Genomic DNA, 25,425 nt, shown 5'->3' on the forward strand with positions numbered 1-25,425 from the left:
ATGATATATTGTTCTATTATAATTCAGGTCAAGTATGCTCATCTGACTACTTTTGATATATTGACCAATCTTAACATATCTATCTTTTTAATTAGGATTTATTTAATTTTCACTGCCCGTTTGAAAAATTTACGTAAGAAAAAAAAATAAAAAAGGAGGGAATTGCACTTGAGGGATTGTAGAACAACATAATGTAAATTTTTTAAAATTTATGGATAATTTGTTGTTCCCTTAAAATTGGAGGTGAAAAGTAGTTTTGTACAAAAATTTGTATGTCATCTCTAAAATTTTGCGTTTCTTTTTTAACAGCTTTGCTAATTGTGGGCTACGTTCAGTGGTTGTCGTTGATAGAAGGTGATCGTTTTATTTACTGAACAACTTAAGCTTCTGCATAAATTTCACTTTTGAGCTTTATTTTTGCAGTATGATTGGATCAGATGAGTCCTCTACCAACTATCCTGGCAAAATTCCACACGGCCTTGACCTTCCTAGCGATGTTGCTGACGAGAAACTTCCTGGGAATGGGCACTCTAAGTAATAGTTCCCTGCGTAATAACTGACAGTATGTTACATGATAAAATTTCCTAATTGCATTTATAGGTTTTCCCGATGCTAAACACAGCTAGGTGTAACAGAAAAGAGAAGCTCTCATATCTGAATATTGAGATGAATTGATTAAAATGAAAAACTAATTGTTCTCAGATATTTAACAATATATATATGAGCTGAAATACACGCTCCAATGAATAATCAAATCTAACTAAATCCTAACAACTTATCAATCATAACTAATCGACTAACTGCATAATAACAGAATTCCCATTCTGTATTCTCTCATGATTAGTTGCACGTGCATATATTGATGAGAGTCCATGTGAACAAACCAATGCTACTGAGTGTGATATGGGCCTTGGACTGGACTTTAAGTCGTTGGGCTTTGGCTGATGATCGGTGGACTTGGGCTGATGATCATTATATTGTGTTACCCCCCCCCCCCCCCCACAAGATGGGCGTAGGATGTTAACAATGCCCAGCTTGGCAATCATGTGATGAAAAGAGGAGACTGGCAATGCCTTAGTAAAGACATCAGCAAGTTGAGCGGAAGAGGAGACTGGCAACAAGTGAATTAAACCGGAGAGAACTTTTTCACGAGTGACATGACAATCCAATTCAATGTGCTTGGAGCGCTCATGAAACGTTGCATTGTGGGCCAAGTAAATTGCAGATCGATTGTCACAGAACACCGAAGCTGGTCGAAGCCATGGAAGGTGAAGGTCATGAAAGAGGAACTGCAACCATTGCAACTCACAAGATAAGGCTGCAAGAGCTCGATACTCTGCCTCCGAGGATGAGCGTGACACGGTGGACTGCTTTTTGGAGCGCCATGCAATCATAGAGGAACCGAGGAACACACAGAACCCTGTGATGGATCTGCGTGTGTCAGGGCAACACGCCCAGTCTGCGTCAGCAAAGGCACGCACATGAAGGTCATTTGCAGAAGAGAAAAACAAACCAGCACCGGGGGTGAGTTTGAGATAACGCAGGATGCGATGAGCAGCATTCAAATGATGATCGGTGGGATTGGAGACAAACTGGGAAATCTGTTGAACGGCAAAAGAAATGTCTGGTCGTGTTGTGGTCAAATATAATAAACGACCAACAAGATGACGATAAGGAGCTGCATCAGGTAAGGGAGTACCCTGAGAACGACTAAGTCTGATAGAGGGATCCATAGGAGACTTGGATGACTTAGAACCCAATAAGCCAGCATCAGAAATCAGTTCAAGAACATATTTGCGTTGGTTAAGAATTATGCCAGCTTTAGAGCGAGCAACCTCAAGTCCTAAAAAGTATCGCAAGCTGCCAAGATCCTTGATCTTGAATTGATTATCGAGATGAGACTTTACACGGTTGATTTCAGTAAGTGAATTCCCAGAAAGGATGATATCATCAACGTAAACCAGTAAAACCGTGAAAGAGTCAGTAGAAGTGAATGTAAACATTGAGTGATCAGCAGTACCTTGCTTGTAACCAAGGGAGAGAAGGGATGAGGAAAGTTTGGCATACCATTGCCTGCTAGCTTGTTTCAAACCGTAGAGAGACTTTCTGAGTTTGCAAACAAGATTAGAAGAACCAGCAGGAACAACAAGGCCTTGAGGGAGACACATGTAAACTTCCTCATGGAGATCACCATGCAAAAATGCATTGTTGACATCCAATTGTTCAAGATGCCATCCTTTAATTGCAGCAACGGCTAACAGGGTGCAGACAGAAGTGAGCTTGGCCACCGGTGAGAAAGTGTCAAAGTAATCTACCCCTTCCATTTGGGTGAATCCTTTGGCAACCAAACGCGCTTTGTAACGTTCCACCGAACCATCAGCAAGATACTTAATCTTGTAAACCCATTTGCATCCAATGGGATGTTTTCCAACAGGTAAATCAACCAACGACCAAGTGTCATTCCTAGAAATAGCAGACAATTCAACCTGCATAGCTTTAACCCAATGATCATGCTTAACAGCTTGTGAATAACAAGTAGGTTCAAAGTGTGTGCAGGAACTAAGACAAAAGTTTTTGTAAATTGGTGAACATGTGTCATAAGAAATAACAGAAGATAAAGGATGACAAGTAGAACTGGGGTTAGGCAAACCTGGTACCGATGGATCATGCTGAGTAACTGAAAGACTGTGGTGATAGTCCATTAGGTAGGTGGGTATGATACGTGTACGAGAGGATCGTCGAAGATGCTGTTCAGAAGAAGATGCAGCAGGCTCAACAAAAGGTACAACAGGTTGAGCTGGACCTGAAATAGGTGCTTCATCTGAGGATATAACAGATAGAGGAGGATTGGTCAAAATGGGAAAGTCAAAGTTGGGGAAAGTATTGAGGTCAGAAGGTAAGATATAGGAGTTGGGGGTATCAGGATTGTGTGAAGTGGAAAAAGGGAATTCATGTTCATAGAATATGACATGACGAGAGGTAAAAATGGCATGAGAATGGAGATCATAAAGCAAGAAACCTTTGATGCCATCTCTGTAACCAATGAAAACAGACTTTCTAGCCTTTGGGGAGAATTTAGTACGATTGCTTTTAAGGGTGGAGACATAGCATAAGCTACCAAACACACGAAGGTGGGTGAGGTTGGGTGGTTGTCCATGAAGCAATTCAAAAGGAGATTTGTTTTGTGTGATGGGTGAACAAATGCGGTTAATGAGATGGACAGAGTGTGTCACAGCATAACACCACAGATTCAATGGTAAAGAGGCTTGAAAGCACAATGCTCGTGCCACATTGAGCAAGTGACCATGTTTTCTTTCAACCTTAGCATTTTGTTGGGGCGTCTCCACACAACTAGTCTGATGTATTACACCTTTTTGCAAGAAGAAATCTTTCATAAGAAACTCAGTTCCATTATCACTGCGAAACACTTTAATAGTTGTGTTAAATTGATTCTCTACATAAGCAAATAAATGGTGAATATTTGCTCGAGTATCTGCCTTAGTTTTCATCAGGATTATCCAAGTGAAGCGTGAAAAATCGTCAACAATAGTCAAAAAGAATCTGTGACCATGTATGGTTTGCAAACCAAAAGGACCCCAAATGTCTGCATGGATTAGATCAAAAGGTTTCGTGCTTTTGCTCTGGCTGATGGGAAAAGGAAGGTGTTTTTGTTTAGCTAAATGGCAAGTGTCACAAGGATGTAGTTGATGTAATGGACTAATAAAAGAGTACTGAGAAAACATTTTATTCATAATTGCATCAGACACATGGCCTAAACGTCTGTGCCATAACAGTGTGGCATCTGTTACATGAGTGTGACTATTACACTTGTGGTCACTTATTCCTTGAACTGTATTTCCTTGGGCTGAGGTCTTGTCATGGACTATCACATACAAGCCGTTCGATTGCTCAGCAGAACCAATCGTCACCTTGGTTGAAATCTGTTTAATATAACAGAAGCGGTCAAAAAAGGTTAGGTAGCAGTTAAGAGAATTTACCAATTTGGTTACTGAAATTAAGTTTACATGAAAACTCGGTACGAAAAGGACATTTTGCAAAATGAGATTGGTTGACAAAATAACAGAACCTGAGAAATGAGACATAACTTGTAAACCATTAGGCAAGTTTATAGTTATTGGATTAATTTTTTGAAGAGAAGAAAAAGAAGAACTCATGAAACTGATATGATCCGTGGCACCAGTGTCAATGATCCACTGAGTGTGTGTTATACCTGGAAGACTTGTGTCAGTGTGAGAAACGTGTGTGACATTGGCTGAGTGTGTAGGTTGGGTTGTAACAGTACTAGGAACTGGACTTTGAAGTAGAGAAATGATGTGTTGATATTGTTCATGTGAAAGTTGTGGATGGACAGAAGCAATATCATTCTGTGAAGTAGGATATGTTGAAGCATTCTCATTGAAATTTGCATTAGATGCATTGTTAGCAGTATGATTGTCTGAAATTCTGGAACGGTAGCCTGGAGGATAGCCGTGCAACTGATAGCAGGTCTCCACTGTGTGGTTCGATCTGCCACAGTGAGTGCAAACTCTATTGCCATAATTTCCTCTTCCTCCATTGTTCCTTCCACGTCCTCTACCATACCTGCCTGGATTCTGAGTGAAATTTCTACGGCCTCCATTAGCAGTTGCATTATTATTGAAAGCAACAAAATTCTGATCGTTATTTGAAACTTCATTATGTGATTCTGAGTTGAACTGTCTTTCATGTTGCACAACCATAGAAAAAACTCTATTGACATTCGGTAGTGGATCAATCATCATGATCTGTGACCGAACAGATGAGTATTGGTCATTAAGTCCTTTAAGAAAACGAATAACGTGATCTCTATCACGATAATCTCGTATCTTCAGCATTGCTCCACAGTCACAAGAAGGATCACATTCACACATAGGGAGAGGCTTTAGATTCTCAAGCTCATCCCACATCGTTTTGAGCTGAGTGAAAAATTCACTTACAGTGCGATTTCCTTGATAGATCTTATAGATTTCTTCCTGTAGATCTGACACGCAGAATATATCCGACTGAGAAAATCGATCTTTCAAGTCAAGCCAAGCATCTCTGGCACATTCAATCCATAATATGGATCTGGCAATTGAATCGGAGATGGATCTATGGATCCAAGCCATTACCATGGTGTTGCAACGTTGCCACTGGTTGTAAGTAGGATGATCAGTGGCTGGAGGTTCGATTGATCCATCAATTAGAGCAATCTTGTTCTTCGAGAGTAGAGCTACGGTCATTCCTCTCGCCCAGGTATGGTAATTACTTCCGGTCAAAGGTGGGGAAACCAGAATCAAAGAAGGACTTTCATTGGGATGCATGAACAATGGATGAGAAGGATTTGTGTGGAAATCCATTGCAAGATGAGGATTCGCCATTGATGATAACTAACCAAGAAAATCTCGAAGGCAGAGTATCAGAGCTCATTGTGAGCTCTGATACCATAACAGAAAAGAGAAGCTCTCATATCTGAATATTGAGATGAATTGATTAAAATGAAAAACTAACTGTTCTCAGATATTTAACAGTATATATATGAGCTGAAATACACGCTCCAATGAATAATCAAATCTAACTAAATCCTAACAACTTATCAATCATAACTAATCGACTAACTGCATAATAACAGAATTCCCATTTTGTATTCTCTCATGATTAGTTGCACGTGCATATATTGATGAGAGTCCATGTGAACAAACCAATGCTACTGAGTGTGATATGGGCCTTGGACTGGACTTTAAGTCGTTGGGCTTTGGCTGATGATCGGTGGACTTGGGCTGATGATCATTATACTGTGTTAAGGTGCCAACTTTTTAGGATGAAAAAAATGGATGATGACAACTAATACTCTATTTTAGCATTCATTAATGGCTATCAATTTTATGAATGGAAAATAGACATTATTTTGTTTTTCATTCCCGGTTCACGCCTTCTCATGATATATTCTTAACCTCTGACCCCTTTTCACCACCGAAAAATATCAATATGAAAGTCTGATCCTTGGTAAAACCAAATTTAAGATCGTTGATTGAGAAATTCAATAAACTGTACATTTTTTTGGGCTTGTTCGGCTTTCAACAAGCGAAAATAAACCACTTTATATTGATTTTGTGACCAAACATAGGCAGGAGCCCCCGGGTATCTTTGTTTGCAGTTAGAGTTGGAAGTGAGTTAAGCCAGCTTGTGATCATACTCCTAATTCAATTCATTAAAAACTTGGTGAACTACAATTTTTTACTTGTTTATTAATTGTGAGCTAGCTCAATATATAAGTTATAGAAAATAGACATTTTTAATAATAAGATATCCAACAAAGGTTTCTTCTATACATAAGGGTACTTCTAATCTTAAAGGAACCAAGCAAGATGAACCTTCGAACATAACAGAGAGTAGACCAAACAATGAAAAAGGGTTGGAGAGGGCTGTGTAAACTTCTTAAAACCTAGGGTAACCTTTGAAAAGAGAGGATATGGGTTAGGGCAAGAATAACATCGATTAAGTAAGAAGATAGAGAAGAACACGTGATGGATATCGAGTTTGTAAAAAAATTAACATACATGCTTAATTCTTGAAATTACATAATACAAGGAGGCTAATTGTAACAATTAAAAATACTGTGTGACCTTTTGAAAAATGTCTAAGTACAAGCGAGTAACATGTAATTTACCCAAAAATTTTATATGCATTAAAATTTAATTTACATTTTTGGTAGAAACATTTAATTTTATTTTTGATTTGATTAAATTATCTTTTAACTGGACGGTGGAAAAAATACAAAATTTTTACTACATTAAAAAATTGAACTTAATTCATTAAGCTTAAAATACTCAATTAATACAATTTTATGTTGATTCATTAAAATGAGTTAAAGTTGAGTTGAAAATAAATTTAATTTCTTATTTAGGTGAGTTTTCTTCGAACCTTAATTCTGGTATTTAGAAGAGCTAAGTGACCAAAACTCAAGCCCTATAGGATGGATGCACAGGCCAGGGTTTTGTTGCAAGTGAATGAAACAATTAGTAACCAGTTTTAAACCTTACTTCCTTTGGATAACCTCGGACTGTTGAAACTTCAAATATTTGAGAAGAAACGGACTATATATAGGTAATTAATGTAATAAAAAAATTAACTTTGGTTCAGATGTAATAAGAATTGTTCCTCACTACGGCAGAACTAATCCGCGATGCTACGGATGTGTACTAAGAAATGTTTTATATTATAGAAAATTTTCAATAATTTTGGTTTTAAATTATTTATTCAAAACGTAATCATGCAAAATTTATAAACTGTTATCATAAGTAAATTAATTTAAATAAAACCTCCTTAATCCACAAAAGCACGATTTTATTGTTCCGGTTGATTCCAGGTGAAGAGCATCAAAAAGCTAACAGGCCAGATTTTACTCAAGATTGAACTCCCCATCAACTACGAATGCAGTTTTGCAAACTAGGAAAATATGTGAATCCACGGTGGAGAAAAATTCTTAAATATAAAGCCCTCAACCCTTTAGGACGAAGAACACAAAACCAAGTAAGACAGAGAGTAGAAGGATGAGACCGGCAGATACAACATTAATGTGACCTGGCTTCACCGATTTACTACTAGAACTTTTCCCTCTGCTATCAAGCTTGCTCTTGTCTTCCATGAGGTGAATTTCTGAATGGGATGGCACTGCCACATCCCAGAAAGATTTAGTTTCGAAAGATAGCACTTCTTTTTCTGGCTCCAAAATTGTAGAGACATCAATTGGAGCTTTCATGGATAACAACTCCATACAATGATCTTTTAAAACCTAAGAATGAAAATCACAAGTCAGAGGAATAATATAATGTTTTTCTTGAAAAATACCCAGAAATAAAAATCAAAGTACAAGTTCATTACAACAGTGACAAGCTTGTAGATGCTACCGGAAGAAAATAGTTTTAAAGCATGAAAACACCGGTTGATGTAGATGTAATCTTAAAATTGACAACGGTAAACAACAACCATCGTTAAGTGAACTGTTCTAACTCTGTTACATTTTGCTTTCGGTTTTCAGGAGTGTCTAGCATTATCATATTATTTTGCTTCTCACAGGTTGTGTAGCCTCCTCCCTCTGCCATTATGTTGACATTTGACAATAAAAAGCATGTTATTTAGACCCCTGAATGCACATGCTTAAATTCAAGCTACTTTATTTGCAAAGCACCAGGTAGTACCAGGCATGTTAAAGTAGTTGTTCAAAGGCTCGGGATAATATATTATTTTGGAATGAAACATCCTAAATCAACAAATTATTAATCTCTTCAAGCAAGGAATGCCTCTTTATATACACGTGTAACTATCAAATCTAAACTCCTTATCAACTAAAATCTATTTTCAGCAACAATACAGGCAACGCAAAATGATCCAACGCAGGAGTAGTAGACCTTCAAATCAAATCAGACAGGCAAACAAATTCAGACACACAGAAACCAAACCTCTACTTCACTACAGAAATGGAACAAACCTCAATAGTCTCAGAAGGCTGCAAGTAATCACACACGTACACCCCTGCTAACCATGGTGCAAAGACTCTTCTAGGAAATGGAAGAGTACATCCTTTTCTGTTAAAAAAGTAAGATAAATTTAATCAAGTGTTCCAAACCAGAGCATCGGTAGCCAAAATAACAAAATATATCAATTATCATTTATGAATTGACATGATTATCACTTTTATATGTTTATGTATGGCGGCATAGCTCGATCCACTCGAGAAACTATTGCACCCTAATAAAGTTTGAGAATATCAACAAGCATTTCATCCCAAGTAAAAAGGATAGGCCATGTCCCCCAAAACCCTAGCTAAAGTGGCAAGTCCATTGGAAGAGTGCCAGATTTCCTAGTGTATGAAAATGAGTTAATAGGTTCATGCATCAGAGAATATAGTCGTAACAAAATAAATAGCTGAATTATGCAGAACCTATTTTAAACCAGGGTAACAGCATGGTAACAAGGCTCCAAGAATAGAATGTCTCAAGTGATCATGTGTATTAAGATTTTTTTAGCATAGCTGTAGGTGTTTGAAACAACCCAGGGATAGATGATAGATCCCACCTACAAAGCACCGACACTTCAAAAATCCTGACGTGTCCGACACTCCAACACACATTGTAGGGACTCAAAAAAAGGTTAAAGGTTACGTTGCGTTGCGTTTTTAGTTTCAATTATTAGATTCGTTTGATTACGATTACCATTTTATTGAGTTTAATATAAATATTTGGGAGATCATATTTTTTTTGCAAAATTGATGGATATTATAAGTTTAACTTCATTTTTTTGGTAAATTATTGAGATTAAATATAATATACATTACATAAATTAAAAATAATATTTAATATCAAAACGTGTCCTAATGTGTCGAAATCTAACATTTTTTAAAATTAACATGTCGGAGTGTCTCGTGTCAGTATCGTTGCTACATAGGATCCCACTTCCTAATTACACCAGCTTAAAGAGATAATTCCATTGAGTAAGAATTCAGGACAGAAAATGTAATAACCTTATAAAACATAAGATGAAGTGTCCATGTCATCACTAAACACACCTCACAGTAGCTGATGAAAAAACTTAGAAGGCAAGGAACCATCTGATGGCATTACACGAGGAACAAGCATAGTCTCTTGGTAATGAGAAAAAATTGAAGTATATCAATGAGCAATATATAGATATTACAATTTACCTACCTCAATAACGGCAGCAAAAGTTGGGAAACGGAATTTTCAGCTGATATCTCATTGTTTTCTTGCTTTCCAACATCATGATTGTTACCTGAATCACCATCTGCCTCATCACAGATTATATCCAATCTACTTTGCAGACTCATAATGATATCTCCCTAAGCACAGAATTGTGGACCAGGACAATATGGGACAAAATCGAGAAGAGAGGAAAGTCAGTGCAGTTTGAAGGAAGATTAGACAATCAATGTTTTCTACCGAAAAAAAAAAAAAAAATCATTAAGCAGGTAAGCCACTAGTTCAATGAGGTAATTTCAATAACTGTACCAATAAGCTACATCCTATTAAAATGTGGCATAATAGTACATTGCATTTCCGATATATCACTTCATTCTATAAACCCATGAGAAGGTGTACCATCAACTAACCATATTTCATGGCAGATATTACCAAAATAAATGTCAAACTTAAGACAGCCCTTGAATAAAAGAACATAAGTTTCATCGAAAAATAATGAATAAATAAATATGGATAGATATTGACACCTTTATATCAGTGATGGCTTGTGAAATTGGCTCTTTTGAATTCAGATATGCAAAAGAACATATTGAACCACTAAAGGAAAGAACGCCAACAACATCTCTTTGGCTGCATGCTTTATAAAATATTAACTGTTAATGTTAGAAAATGAAAATTTAAAAAACTGGAAAAATTGTAATAGCAATAATAACCTGAATACTTATAAGAAATAAGATTGTAGGCAAACATACCTTCAACAAAACTATTATTCAGAAATGGTAGAAGCAATTCAACTCCATGCACACCATCTGATGAGCATGGCTCGCTATCAACAACCTAATAAATTTATCCAGAAGAAATAAATTTCTAACAAAATAACAATAACAGAAAGGATTTTATGACAAATTGTAATAAAAAAGAATTTTTGGGATAATGAACAGATAATTTTATATCAGGGGTAAAAACAGATAATTTTTTCACTAAAGAACAAGCCTACGTCCTGTACCACAATTTGAAGATATAGCTAAAACTAAACGTATGCTCTAGATAGCACATTAAGTGGGAACAAATTTGGCAATGTAAGCATTTCTATATATTATGAATCTTTAGTGCATCTCTAGATAATCACCAAACAGAATAGAACCATCCACTCGAGCAGTAAGCAACATGAAATTCATATTGATTAAGTCTTATAGATTGTATGCATCTGTCTTGTACATGAAAATCAGGGTTAACCTATAGGCTACATGGTATTCCTGAATAGACAGAAATCCCCTATTGAAAAACCATTTTGGACACCCAAAGCTCCCTCCAAGCCCTTTTTTAAGATAGCAATGCTCAATAGGATCAATACTAATGATTTTTTGTAACCCGATAGATGTATGATGTGTGCTTCAAGTTCAGAGATAACAGCCCATTTAACTTCCCACTCCAGACACTAATTGCATTTCTTGGTTTTTTTGGTGAATGTTGGGTGTGCCCCCCACAGCTTGTGGCAGTACGAAGTTAAATGCGCTGCTATCCATACTTGTGTATAGCCCCGCTATAGCAGAGTTGCGTTGCGGTGCAGCGGCCGACCGCCACAGACCGCGCCACTACGGTCAGGCGGAGTGTAGCGGATGTAGCGGCCGCTATTGTGGCTGAATCGCGGCGCTATTGCTGCGCCGCTACAGTAGTTTCTGCAAAAGTGTTCTCGTCGTAGAAGGAAGGGATTTACAACCTAGATACAAGTGAAAGTGCAGATGAAGATTTGGATGTTCATGATTTCAATTATGATTAGTTCCTCAAGTTCTTTGATTTTAACATTTCACTTAATTGGCAGTTTAAATTTTGACTAATTTTGCCACTTTATTTTGTTGTGTTATATTATTTGAGACTTTAATTCCTTCAATTTGCTTATGATTTGAATTTTAATGTTTGAAATCATTTATGTTTGAGTTTGAGATCCTTCAAATTTGTTTTTATGTCACATTTTCATATTTTAAATTTTATATTTGTGGAGTACAATTTAGTGTATCACTTAGGTACACTTTGCACAGTAGCGTTGTAGCGCTACCCGCTATAGCAGTTTGGAGGGTCAGCCGCTACACGCCGCTATCTGATATTAATAAGTATGCTGCTATCAATGAAGTCTATCAAGCAGAAAAGGTTGTAGACATAGGGTTTACTCTACGATTTTGCTGGTCTCCTAAAATCTATTCCCATTTAACCACTGTGCCAGTCATACAAAATCAGAAAAACTCCAGCAAATTGCAATCTTATTGTAACAGCTTGTGTTTGAAAAGAATCTGGACATCAAATTTTGTACAGAATGCATTGATGCAGTCATATGCTAGTTAGACACTTAGACTTCTTACAGATACCTTTAACATCTATTAACACAATTTGTTCTAGATACTAAAGCTTTAGTAACATACCATAGAAAAGATGAGTCAACAATCAATTACTTGATCCTATTCTACAACAAAATAATGAGGTCTAAGTTTACTTCTGTAATTTAATAGTAACAGCTTCCTTCCAACTTCACTATCAACAACATTGCAGTATTTAGTTTCAGTTTTCATCAATGCTTATGAACTTAAAAGAGAACAATGCCAAAAATGTAACACTTATTGAATGTTCAAACAAACTCTGATGACAGAACTAATTTGGACCATGTATCAGCGCAGAAAGCTACTGTATCACACTAAAAATACATATTGTGGGAAGTAAACACAGCCAGGGAATTAACAATTTGGCTACTTATAACAGCTTATTTTTTTCTAAAATTGGGGAATCAAATTACTTCTTACTTCTGACTAAAGATAAGCAATAACTAGAAGCTAAAAGCAAAAAGATGAAATGAAAAGTGGGGAGTAGAGTGTACTTACCAATTTACCATCAATCAAGGCCTTTGCACATGTAAGCTCTTTGGCATGAATAGATATTGCATGACGAAGAACATCACTCATTGTCTTCAATTTTGATGCACTGTCATGCAATATGGGTAACCTTGCAAGACAAGACATAACATCATATACGAGAACTTAAATTACCAAAAGATTTAGTCAATAATTGAAGAGTATTACAAATTTGCGAGAATGATACCTAAGGTTAAAGCTGTGCATGCACCTAAATGTTTGAAGGGAACTCAAGACCTTTCCCATTTTAAAATCACAAGGCCGTAGACTACTTGATGTAATATTTGAAGATAGTGAGCAGTTTCGACAATTCCACCTACACTAACAGTAATATCATGAGTATCAATCACATCGAAAACAAAATCGATCATATAAATGATCCCTTTTGGAGAATAAGGATTCCACCTCCTAGGACTATAACAAATGTGAAGAAGCAGTCTTTCATCCCAGTCAACCTCCAAAACCGGTGCTGCTTCAGCAACTCCCTTCACTGTCTGCAAGAGAACATAGGGAAGAAAAAAAAATCTTGAATACCTAGAAAGCAACACAACACAACACAACATGTGAAGTGGCCAATTGGTAACAAACCTGGCAAAGCATGATGGTTGAATTCTTAAAAGCAGTATCACCAACCCAAATATATAAGCCAACAACCTTCATGCCACCCACTAGCATTCTAGATACCTTGAGAAAATACAATTACAATTACAATAAATAAATAAAAAAAAAAAAAAATCAACCTCATTACTTACTGTTACGAACAACAATAGTGAAGAGGAAAAAATAGAGTTGAGTTCAGAACCTGGCGAGCATGTTCAGCGACCCAATCCTTATCAATGAACAATGAAGAAGAGTCAGGGGGATTAGATTTGGATTTAGGAGGGTTTTTCTTGTTGGGGTCGGTGATGGAAGAAGCAGGTTCGCCAGAATCATTTTGTGGAGTTGGAACCAAATCGAAGATAAAGGCCCGGTCCAAACCGGAGCTGAACTTGCCTATTAGTAAACCCACCTCTGTTGGAAGCGCAGATTGGCTGAGACGATCCTCAACCGATTTGAGTCGCGTTTCTTCTCCAACTACGCCTTTCACCATCGCTCATCAACTGCTTCTCCACACATGGATGATGGGTACCGACCGAAGGAATCAACACTTCATAAATCGTGAACCCAAAAGCCCGGTTTAGCCCGTCGTGTTAATCCAGGTTTAGCCCGGTTCTCTAAAGTTTAGCCCACGTCATTTTGAGTTTTGACTATTAATTTTGGGTTTTTTTTTTTCATTTCACGTGGAAAATATCTCTCATGTTTATACACAACAAATGATAGATCCCATCATTTATTAAAAAAATAAAAAGAAAATATCAGGAATTTCGATACTTGTAACATGAAAAAGCAATCTCCAACAACATGAGAAAATAATCTTCCATTAATTTTAGAGAAAATATTTTCTCTCCCTGTAATAGAATTTTAATGATCTTTTGGTTTTTATTTTTTAATATATATGAGCCTCACGCAAAATATAATTACAACATGAAAAAAAATTCCTACTCATAAGAAAATTAAAACCCTTAATTTTATTACGTTTAAACATTAAAATAAAATAAATAACATATTATAAACATTTTATGATTACAATATGAGTTTGATGTTTGTCATTTAAAATGACATAAGTTATGTAACTTTAAAAGAGAGATAGACACATGGAATGGAAATACTAGGTGATTTTCTTTAAATTAAATTTTAAATCAAAAAATAAAATTATATGTCTATCTCTATCTTAAAATGATATAAGTTTATGTCATTTAAAATGACAAACATTTTTCCCTTACAATATTCAATTCATTATAATATAAAAAAATTGTGCACAATTTACTGTTTAGAATTTATAATCCTTTTATTTAGTTTTGTCTCGAAATTTTAATTGTCCGAACAATTTTCGTTTCAAAACTTTTGAAATAATAAACTTATTTATTGCAAATCAAGTAAGGAGGGGAAAATATTTCTCCAGATATATGATATAATGGAAACGGATCATTTATTTAACATAATTAGGAGAATCCTAATTATATAAAAGTAAATTAACAATGATAATGGAGTAATTATTTATTTTAATTTTTTCTTTCTTTTTTATCACTATTAATTCACCTGTATATAGTTATGAATTTCACACATAGATCCAGCATGTAAAAAAAATGGGCCTACTTTTTTTTTAATATTTTTTTTTTGGTAACTGATCCTAATTACCTCTTTGAAGTGAATCAGAATCTCTGGTATCTTCACGGTTTCGACTCTTTGAGCCGCCTATGGAACTAATCCAGAGTTCGGGTGCGAGTCCAAGAATTGCGGTACTTATGCCCCTCCCCAGATGATGTTGGTGGGATTCGAATCGATAATTTTTATTTTTTGTTGAATACATTGAAAATCAAATACAGCACCTACTATCCATTATTCATTTCCTCCAGCACTAGGCTAGTCCTAGTGACTTTATAACTTGTTTTTTATATAGGCTTTTTTAAAATTTAAATTTATTTTATTTAATTATAGATAATAGATCAAGCCTCACCTAACTTGATATAGGCTAGGATGCATGCCATGCAACCCACTTACACCCCTAGTGGGAAAATTTTTTTTTTTTTGGAAATATTCCATCGGTTCATCGCTTTGTGATTAGTCCGATTCGGGGCGGGTCCAAGATTAAGGCTTTAAACCCCTTCCAAAGGTGGTATTAGGAATGTTTGTCATGCAACTCACTTCCACTCAGTGTATCTATCCAATAAAAAATGAAGAATGTTTGTCATGCTTGTATGGAAAGAAGAGAAAAATAATTTTTTTGAGTCACTTGATGAATGACAAATGTACCTATGTACAGAAGATCTCCATAGTGGAATAAGTGATGCCAATTTTCTGAGATCCTTGTTTAATAAGATTCTGTCATCCAACAAATCGAATCGACTCAAAAAAATCATAAAATGTCGGATTTTATTGGTCTGTGTCACTTGAATTGGAATGAGTTACCCAAAAGTGATTGTGCTCTTTTTTTATCTCATTCATCGCGGTGGTTACACTGGCAGAGTTGGTTCAAAAATTTAGGTCGTGTCAAAAAATTTGACATATTAAATTATCAAAATATTTATCATAATTATATAAATTTATCAGAGAAAAAATTTACTATAAATTCTAACATAGTTATCTAAATTATGTACTAAATAATGTCACATAATATTAAAAATTCAAATGAACAATTATCGTTGATTATATATCAAAACAAACATATAAAAATGCACTAATCTTTTCGGTAAACATTTCAAACATAAGAATTTCACTTTTATCCCACAACATAATAAGTAATGAACCAAACATTATCCTAAAGTAAAATTTTTGTGATTAAGTTTAGAATAGGTCAACTAATTGTTTTTGTGATTAAGTTTAGAAGTCTTTTTTTTTTAAATAATAGGAGTAAGAATAAATAACATAACTGATTAAAATAAAGCAAAAAAAAACAAATATACAGAATAAAAAATAAAAAAAGGTAAAACACAAAAATAATCATAGTTCCTTATTATTTATTTGCATTTAGATGGTTTGTTGTTACTTTGTATTGAGTATTTGATTTTCTATTTAGGTAATGTCAAATTATAATTTTTACCTTAGTTAATTATAATTAATTATATAATAAGTAAAAAAAAAAAAAAACAAAGCAGCGCCAAGGCACCTGCCGGCTTGCTTACGTAGTTCTGCACATTATTGATTTTTTGGGCTTGAAAAGAATATTTTGAGTTTTAGATGGTACAATCGTTGGAACGTACCCTGAGAATTTTGTGAGTTTCTTTTTTTTGAAAACAGAGAGTTTTGTGAGTTTTGTGGCACTTGAGATAGCCTGAGAGAAAAAATGCAAGAGAGGGTGAGATGGAAGAGAGGGAAAGAAAATAAGTTTTATAATTCTCAAGTTACATAAGAATTAAAATTTTATGTTGTAGAAACAAAAAGTATACGGAACTCATATATTACAAAAAATTATGTGTAGGATTCACCTCAATACGAAAATCAAAGGGTGTGGGTGTGTAGGAAGATTTCAATTCTCGTGTTAAATGAGAATTATAAAATTCAAAAAAAATAACATTAATCCAAAGCTATCGGATAAAACTGTAAGATAATTTAGTGGTAAATATAACTAGGGTTGGCTCGTAACGTAAAAAATGAGCCAGGTGGGGTTGACAAAATGAGTTGCCAACCCGACCCAGTTCGAAAAAAAAAAAACGAGCCAACCTGCGGATTAAACAGGCCAGCTCGTGGGTTGAATTTTCTTTTTTTATAAAAAATATATAAATATAATATACAAAAATGGATAATACTCACACCTTCCTTCTCTAAACCTAAGTCTCTAATCTTCTCACATCCATTTCATTTTTATATTGTTAGACTGTGCTGGCTTTGTTTGGTTCAAATATTTTACTCACTTGATAGCAAGTGGTTCTGATTGTTTCATGATGTTAATGCAAATTTGTTGTGAAGAAAATTCGAAACTATAATATTTTTCTTTTAGTTCTCATTTTGTAACCCTTTGTTTAAGCTGATGGAAGTCACATAGCTGGTGCATTAATACTACAGGTTCATTTAAATAGGCTGAAAACGAGCCAACACGAGAGCAATTTTCGAGTCAACTCGCGAGCTATTTTTTTCAAGCCAACCCATGAGCCATATTTTTGAGCCAACCCGCAAACAAACCCGAACCCGACTGGGTCGGGCTGAGTTGAGTTTTCTGGCTCGTTTCTTTTTTTAGCCAACCCTAACCTGGCTCGTTTTTTTTGGGTTGCATGCGGGTTGAGTCTAGTCGAGCCGGGTTCATCCGTTTTGCCAAACCTAAATATTATCGGTCTTTTTATTTATATATTTAAAAATTGAGAAAAATATTTTTCTAGTCATTAGATATAAAGTTATCTCTAGTGAGCTTGAAATGACATCGTTTTAAGATTATAAAATTAAAAAATTATAATAATAAAGACTAATATAATCCTGAATATATTAGAATTACAAAAATACTTTGATTTTTTGTCTCAAAACAACGTCTCGTTGAAGATAATTTATTTTAATTGACGGAAAATCTTTTACCATTTTATTAAATATTTCAGTGTCTATGGCGGTGGAAGAGGTGGGGCAATCAGCTACATCCGTGTCAGCGGAAACTGTTCCCCTAACGACCTCCATTTGTCAATCCATTATTGTTTCCGTCGTCCGCACCACACCCAATGACTCCAAGTCCAATCCTGTTAGTGCCGATTCACGACTTGCTCACAAGTCAATCATGCTTTCTCCGATTCGGAAATGTTTATTATGGTTTATGACCACCTAACGATGATCTGGTGCTTCCTTTTACATTATTTATTTTTTTTATTTTTTTTCTTTTTCAATTTTACCTCTTCGTTTACACTAAAAAAATCATATAAAAAATAGTGATCTCGTACCGCAATAAATAATCTCCTCCGCTTCTATCCTATCACATAAAATAAAAAATAAAAAATTACGATATGCAAACTTTTGTTAATTCTGAAATCTCTTCTTCATTTTATCTTCCCTCACTCGTTTCTTCTTTTCTTTGATTTCCAGCTGAGAAAAATCGTTGGCTTGGGTCAGTGATTCTTTCTTTGTTTTATGACCTACCAATCAACTTCCCTTCCCAGCTGTCAAACAGGCCTTCCTTTTACTTTTCCTTTTTTTTTTTTTTTTGGTTGATTTCGAAAAATAAGGTTCTTTTTCAGTTTCTCTAATTCCTCGCATAGCAAAAGCGAAGTTAACAAATTAAATACTGGAAAAGTGCGAAGCTTGTGAGTTAAGTTTGGTTTGTGATATCATATGCTTTTGGGGTTGGAAGAGCGTGCAATGCAGAAGCTGAGTTTTCTGTAGTGAGAGAGAGACACAGAAGAAGAGGAACGCCATGGTAGTTAGGAAAGTTGGTAAGTATGAGATTGGGAGGACGATTGGGGAGGGAACCTTTGCGAAGGTGAAGTTCGCTCAGAACACAGAGACCGGCGAGAGTGTGGCCATGAAGGTGCTCGACCGTAACACCATCATCAAGCACAAGATGGTCGACCAGGTACTATTAACTACCCTAACTTCTTGCGATCCACTTCCTTACATGATTGGACCCCTCTTATTTGGCTTTGATCATTCCAATCATGCTTAATTTTTACTAGTTTTTTTTGTTTCCTCCTAAAATAAAAAAAATTGAAGTATGTTCCCTAAGCTTGCTGTTATTCTCTTCTGTAACGTATTAGAGGCTTTTGGATTATGAATTTGTTATATAAGAGTCGGTACCCTTTGCAAAGCATAAAGCATGAATGCCTTCACAACTTCACTTGCCACATAAATCGCTGTGAGTGGTGCATATAGCAGTGATCTGTTATATTTGAGAGTTTCGGTGCAGTTATAAATTAAGATGAAATAAGAATCTTAACCTTTCATTCTCACTTGATGTTAACACTTTGATTGGATTCGCATTCCTATAAGTGACCTTAAGAGGCTTAGGCTTGAATTTCTTTCATTCTAAGGTATAACAAGTTTCATGATTCTAGTTGTGATTGGTATGTTTCTATTTTCAAATTGTATTTGATTTTTCCTCCCCTTATTTTGCAGATCAAGAGGGAGATTTCCATTATGAAGCTAGTCAGGCATCCTTATGTTGTTCGTCTGCATGAGGCATGTGATAATTTTTTAAATTTGTACCCCCATGCTTTCACTCTTCAGTTTCACAATGTCATGATACTTTAAATGTATTTTTTAAATTAAGGGCCCGTTTGGCTTCTTTTCTCTGAAAAATAAGCTGTTCTCCAAATCATGATTATCAGTGAAAGTATGAAATATAGTTTCAAGTAATTTTTTAGAAGTATTTTCAGTCAAGTACAAGCAAAACCAGAATTATGGAATTTCTTTTTCCATGATTGTTTGGAGACAGGAACACTATTAGAAACATATTTTGAAAATTTATCTTGATTAAATGGAAGTTCCTTTCTTTCTGGTTCACTCTTATTCCTTGAAAAAGTTTTAAAAGAAGAACCACACTGATTCAATCTTTTGTCTGATAAGCCATTATAATGTTTCTCTTGTTAGCTGTCACCACTCTCAAGCACTTCATTCTGTTGTAACATTTTATTTTTTCAGGTTCTTGCTAGCCGTACTAAGATTTATATCATATTGGAGTTCATTACAGGTGGTGAATTGTTTGATAAAATTGTAAGTAGCTCAAGATGAACCTTTTTTTTAACAGCTTTTACGATGTCTTTTATCAATTATCATTCAAGATATTGGAGAAGTTGATGGTGAATAATAAATTGTGCAGATACACCATGGGCGTCTTAGTGAAGCTGAATCTAGAAGATATTTCCAACAGCTTATTGATGGTGTAGATTACTGCCACAGTAAGGGAGTTTATCACAGAGATTTAAAGGTTTGCATTGTCTTGGATCTGGAACGTTGTCACCTATCCTTATCATGAATTCTTCTAATTTTTTTTAACCTTATGCAGCCTGAGAATCTTTTACTTGATTCAGAAGGAAATATAAAGATTTCAGATTTTGGTTTGAGTGCATTGCCTGAGCAGGTGAGATTGTTATCAAATAGATGTATAGCTTTGATTCATGTAGATGAATTGATACCAAGCCGCTTCATACTTGTTGAATATTCTCATAGGGAGTGAGTATCCTTCGAACAACTTGTGGGACTCCAAACTATGTTGCTCCTGAGGTAAATACATGAGTAGCTTGTTGTCTAGTTCAATTTCAGTTTAAGTGCAGATACTGTTCTTATGCTGGCTTCTGTATTTTGCATTTAACTTTGTTGCCTTAGGTACTCAGTCACAAGGGTTACAATGGTGCTGTGGCAGATGTTTGGTCCTGTGGGGTTATCCTTTATGTCTTATTGGCTGGATATCTTCCCTTTGATGAGCTTGATCTAACCACCTTATACAGTAAGGCATGAATTTAAACATGTCAGATATGTATTTTACTACTGTAGAATAGATTGGATTGGACCGCAGAGCAAAATATTTGTCTTCATATGGTGACATACATCAATTATTATTTATTACCAATTTAACATGATAATAAGTAGTAAATCATTTGCTCGCCTTTTGTGGTGAAAGAGTTTACAAAGCAGCAAATTGAACCTGAGTTCTGGGTGAGGACTGAAAATGAAAATTTTCATCAATAGTCTCTTGCATCTTCTAATAGGTGCTGACTGCAGTCCTGACAGGCTACAAATTCTTGTGGTTACATTCTTTTTTCTGTGTCCAAAGGCTTAAGAAATACTTCATTATCTAATGGTTGATAATCAAGAATGTTTTCATGAAAATGGAATTCCAATATTAATGCTGATGAATTTTCTTGGGTTTTATGTTTCTATCTTGCAGATTGAGAAAGCAGAGTTTTCATGCCCTCCTTGGTTTCCTGTGGGTGCAAAATCGTTGATACATAGAATTTTGGATCCAAATCCTGAAACCGTAAGTTTTGGCTTTGCACAAGAGTTGTGAGACACTGCCTTTCACTGTCAATTTAAAAATTAATATTGTATGACCACTGAAGCAGAAAATGAATTAGGTGTTTGATGTGGTTCGTGAGGTGATACAAAGGCTTCTAGAAAGCTTAAGAATCTGATGATATGTAGTTCTCATGCATGATTATGAACTTATGACTTTTTTCCAGTAAAGTAAATGGAAATGATAGAAAGAGTTAGATTTGTATTGAAAGGACCTAATAGTCTTGGTGACTATGCAGTTGTGGCATGTTATGATCTTATTATTTTTCTCCATTTGTATATCGAGACGAAATAATTTTAGTTTGTTTCATTGGTAATGGTAGGTACTGTGTAATGCATTTATTTATGTTATATTGTATCTCAAATTGTTGATATAATGATATATGGTGCTAACTTCTTTATTTAGTTTTAATATGTAAAATGAATGAACTCCTGTACAAGTTTGTATTTCGTATAGAAGTTGTTGGACACTTTAATCCTTAACATGTCTTTTCTTTTCATAGAAGAGCCCTTTGAGCTTGAAGTGTTGACAATGCACAACACACTTCATGCTGAAATTAATTTAATTATGAAGAGTGGGAGTGGCAAATACCAACTTTTCTAAATGCTGTTTTTATGTGGATGCTCATGAGTTGTTTTGTATCTCTTAACAAGATTAATAGATGATGCATTGAATAACATAACATAGCTCTTCGTTTGATGTGGAAAAGCTATTCTTACATGAAACTTATCCTTTTTGGTTGAACTCAATAATGATCATTAATACTCGAGTTATTTATAAAATGTTCATGGTTCTGATTACCCGAATCTTGTTTGCATGGAACACATATATTCTCTATTTCATCCTGCAAAACTTGAATTAAAGGTGTAGTTCACCCAATAGTTCATGATAATTTTTTTGTCTACTGACACCACGTGTATCAACATGGTCTAATCATACTTGATGATGATGTTCAGGGATTTCTTCCATTTTCTGTATTGGACCTTGTTTTTGTTTATGTTTGATGCGTAATGTACTAAGTACCTGTTTTCTAGTGGATTTAAATCTTACTTCTATTTCATGGTCCCAATTGATTCTGACTAGTCTCTTCCCCTCTTCCCTCTTTGTTTGTGGGCGTGAATGTGCATTTGCAGCGTATAACCATTGAACAGATAAGAAATGATGAATGGTTTCAGAGGGGACATGTTCCCGTCAGTCTTCTCGAGTATGAAGATGTAAATCTGGATGATGTAAATGCCGCTTTTGATGATGCTGAGGTTTGTTACATCTGTATGATTTTATTTATTTATTTAAGCTAATTCACCTTCATTTTTCCAGTCTACCCATTAAACTTCATATTTTTAGGTTGAATTGTATATAATGAATGTTCTGTATGCCTCTCCACAATTTTATTTTATAGAGGCATATCAAAGAAGCCTAAATGATAAACAAAATTATTAAAGATATTTTGAATTATCTTATTGCTGGAAAACCATCCATTACTGGCATGGCATGGCTTCATCAAACCTCTAGTTTACCGAATACACATCAAAGCAGAAGAATGGGATTTTATGTTAAGACTGTAATGCAAATTGCAGTTGATATTGCAAACAGTACCCGTGTTGTCATTTTTCACATTTTTTGTCCCTTTTCTTCAATTAAGGATTCAGGCTTGTTTTTTCCTGTTGCATTCATATGGTAATTACCTCCCAGACTTGCTGACTAGCTGATTATTTTTTCACTGAAGGGACAGACGGCTAATCAACAATGTGATAATGAGGACATGGGTCCTTTAATGCTTAATGCATTTGACTTGATAATTCTATCACAAGGCTTAAACCTTGCAACAATGTTTGATCGTGGACAGGTATTTAATCATGTCATTGTCTTTGCTATGAGGCTCAAATAACAGCCCATATAATCCCAACTCCCAAGGGAATTTTCCAGATCTATAGATGTAATCTTTACCATGTGAGGCATGCTGTGAAGTAAAATATGTTCTTGCACCCCATTTTTCTGTCATTTAAAGGTCCAAGACTCTTAAAATTTTCCATATTTAGGGGTAAGATATCACATATGTCTCTGTAATATCCTTACAGGACTCTGTGAAGTACCAAACCCGCTTTATCTCTCAAAAGCCAGCTAAAGTGGTTTTATCAAGTATGGAAGTTGTGGCACAATCAATGGGATTTAAGACGCATATTCGCAACTACAAGGTTGGTAGCCTATAATATGCACAGTTGATTGATCGACCAGTTTGACCCTTTCGCTGCTTTTGTTGCTCGGTATTCTTTTGCATCATTTTGTCCTTTTAAGTACCCACACAAGTTTCAAATCTTTAGCATCTGATGTCATTTTTTACATGAGATGAAACCTGTCTAAATTCTAAAGTTATTCTTCATCTGAAGTGATATTTTTATGAATTTTCAGATGAGGGTGGAGGGTATTTCAGCAAATAAAACGTCTTATTTCTCGGTTATCCTGGAAGTAAGTTTCTGTCCCTCTACCAGAATTTCAACTGCCCCCTTAACATTTTGGCTAACAAAATAATTCTTGTTTAACTGCACAGATTTTTGAAGTGGCTCCCACATTTTATATGGTAGACATTCAGAAAGCAGCTGGAGATGCAGGTGAATACCTCAAGGTAAGTGTTTGAAAACCTCACTTTGCCCCATTGCTTGAATTTAATTTATGACGGGAGGTACCCTCCTTTATGTTGCAGTTTTACAAGAACTTTTGTAACAATCTTGAGGATATAATCTGGAAACCGCCTCATGAAGCAAGCAAATCAAGGATCTCTAAAACTAAAAGCAAAAGACGATAGTTTCATTACTCATGATAGCTTCTGCTTTAATTGAAAAGAAAAAGTGGAAAAATAAAGATTCATTGTGATGGAACATGAACTTTTAAAGAAGGATTGACATATAGACGCACGGGCCCTGCATATCAAGGTTAATCCAGTTTGCCTAATCCCAACATCCTAGGTACTTTTAAGTCCGCCCTAAACTTTACCAATCACCACTTCATATAGAAGACCAAATCCAAATTCGAAAGAGGTATAACGAGAGTATATGTTTATATATATAATCTTGTATTTTTGGTGTATGTAACTCTTTATTTATCTGCTTTATTAGTCCTACCAGTAAAATGTATCCTATAGCCATAAGAGTGCAAGTATTCTGACAGTTGATTATGATGTATGTTACGTCGGGTTATCAGTTACCACGACTAGAATATCGAAGGGTAGATGTCACACTGTTTCATGTGATTTGTATTTGTGGGTGCATTATTGAAACAAGAGAAAGAAAGCAGAGAAATAGAATTTATCCATGTTGCCCTGCCCTGTTGTGAATGAAATGTCCAGTGCTCTTTCCATTGGCGGTGTTTATCTTGAATTACGCTGAGTAGCACCTGGCTTTCCTTAAAAGCCATGGTGTTCATGTAATCGCTGTCACTGCTTGCTATTGATAGCCACTTTTGAGTATATATATCAAATAATATAATTTAAGTACTTATAATAAGTTAACTTGAATAAAAATTATTTCAGAACTATGCATAAACAGCATACAAATACAAATAAATATGCACTTATAAAGATGATACAAATAACTTATAATTTTGTAATCAAGGAGTTTGGTTTATGTATGGAATTAAAGTTACGAAAAGATGCTTGTGGTGGAAATAGCAGTACCAATATCTAGAACAATGACTAGTTTCAAATAAAAAAATGTAAACAAATCTTATGACCAAAAAAGATAAAAAAAATCCGAGGCTCACCAATAAAAAAAAGAAAAACAATATTGTGGACATTGTTTGGCTACAAAATGCTCTCACCAGTTTACCTCATCAGTGAAAAAAAGTTTAACTTCTCTCGGAACACAATCGATTGTAACATATACTTTGAGCCCCAGTTTTAAACTTGAATGACGTATGTTTAATTTGTTGATAAATTATGTGGAAGAACACTTGATTTTGTTATAAGTTTCAAGGTAGCTGGTATCCTAAAATAAGTTGTGCTCGCCAAGTTTTTTATAAAATAATTTAGTTTTAGGGGTGATCAGGTCCTATTACTTGCGAGATGAGGTCAATCTAACAGAGGCCTAAAAGACCTAAAAATCATGACTTAATTCTAAAGTAAACAAGTGCAAGTAGAAACCGTCGGTATTTCGCCAACTTGGTTGATAGGCACTTGACTAGCACGCAAGTAAATAGGACTGGCTAGATCAGCAGCTCAAAACAACTTGACCTTCACATGATTGAATGACAACATCAGCTTGTTGCCTTCTCT

General features: G+C 35.2%; 3 protein-coding genes across 9 annotated transcripts in view; 2 read left to right on the top strand and 1 right to left on the bottom strand.

Moving 5' to 3' along the window:
- LOC133296423 (phosphoglycerate mutase-like protein 1) overlaps window positions 1–11,386 on the top strand; it is a 23,932-nt gene extending 12,546 nt beyond the window's left edge. For 3 of the 5 annotated variants that reach the window (XM_061495404.1, XM_061495407.1, XM_061495405.1), the window contains 2 exons: window positions 310–354; window positions 424–664. In XM_061495404.1, coding sequence (XP_061351388.1) covers window positions 310–354; window positions 424–538 — 160 coding nt within the window. In that variant the 3' untranslated portion in view covers window positions 539–664. Of the gene's footprint in view, window positions 1–309; window positions 355–423; window positions 665–9,859; window positions 10,239–11,226 lie in introns of those variants that run through there. The other 2 variants (XR_009749499.1, XM_061495406.1) reach the window with 2 other exon arrangements.
- Window positions 7,346–13,752, bottom strand: LOC133296421 (uncharacterized). The gene is made up of 10 exons (XM_061495399.1): window positions 13,440–13,752; window positions 13,226–13,321; window positions 13,043–13,131; window positions 12,825–12,953; window positions 12,608–12,728; window positions 10,490–10,574; window positions 10,265–10,374; window positions 9,726–9,877; window positions 8,510–8,606; window positions 7,346–7,813 (listed from the first exon to the last, which is right to left on the bottom strand). The coding sequence occupies exons 1-10, from the start codon at window positions 13,725–13,727 to the stop codon at window positions 7,520–7,522; spliced, it is 1,461 nt and encodes a 486-aa protein (XP_061351383.1). The 5' UTR covers window positions 13,728–13,752; the 3' UTR covers window positions 7,346–7,519.
- On the top strand, window positions 9,600–24,477 carry LOC133296422 (CBL-interacting serine/threonine-protein kinase 8-like). Of its 3 annotated transcripts, XM_061495402.1 has the most exons (15): window positions 9,600–9,616; window positions 18,575–18,722; window positions 19,262–19,324; window positions 19,787–19,858; window positions 19,965–20,072; window positions 20,151–20,225; window positions 20,315–20,368; window positions 20,471–20,596; window positions 21,033–21,122; window positions 22,292–22,414; window positions 22,885–23,004; window positions 23,237–23,353; window positions 23,568–23,624; window positions 23,707–23,781; window positions 23,860–24,477. In XM_061495402.1, the coding sequence occupies exons 1-15, from the start codon at window positions 9,600–9,602 to the stop codon at window positions 23,959–23,961; spliced, it is 1,347 nt and encodes a 448-aa protein (XP_061351386.1). In that variant the 3' UTR covers window positions 23,962–24,477. The 3 variants fall into 3 exon arrangements, with proteins under 3 accessions (XP_061351386.1, XP_061351385.1, XP_061351387.1); XM_061495401.1 differs by lacking the exon at window positions 9,600–9,616 and having other exon boundaries at window positions 17,947–18,722; XM_061495403.1 differs by lacking the exons at window positions 9,600–9,616; window positions 23,568–23,624 and having other exon boundaries at window positions 17,947–18,722.
- Window positions 24,478–25,425: the final 948 nt, after the last annotated feature.

Source organism: Gastrolobium bilobum, unplaced genomic scaffold (genome assembly GCF_033153095.1).
Source record: "Gastrolobium bilobum isolate Gb01-03AN ecotype WA unplaced genomic scaffold, APGP_CSIRO_Gbil_v1 utg9238, whole genome shotgun sequence".
NCBI lineage: Eukaryota > Viridiplantae > Streptophyta > Magnoliopsida > Fabales > Fabaceae > Gastrolobium > Gastrolobium bilobum.

What these genes read in the sequence shown, in the direction of transcription:
- LOC133296422 (XM_061495402.1), top strand. An exon ending in CCGCTTTTGATGATGCTGAG is followed by an intron (nt 22,415 to 22,884) that starts GTTTGTTACATC and finishes TTTTCACTGAAG; the next exon opens with GGACAGACGGCTAATCAACA. An exon ending in ATGCAGGTGAATACCTCAAG is followed by an intron (nt 23,782 to 23,859) that starts GTAAGTGTTTGA and finishes TTTATGTTGCAG; the next exon opens with TTTTACAAGAACTTTTGTAA.
- LOC133296421 (XM_061495399.1), bottom strand. Translation starts at nt 13,727, where the DNA reads ATGGTGAAAGGCGTAGTTGGAGAAGAAACGCGACTCAAATCGGTTGAG. An exon ending in CAACCATCATGCTTTGCCAG is followed by an intron (nt 13,132 to 13,225) that starts GTTTGTTACCAA and finishes GTTCTCTTGCAG; the next exon opens with ACAGTGAAGGGAGTTGCTGA. An exon ending in AAGCCATCACTGATATAAAG is followed by an intron (nt 9,878 to 10,264) that starts GTGTCAATATCT and finishes TTCTGTGCTTAG; the next exon opens with GGAGATATCATTATGAGTCT.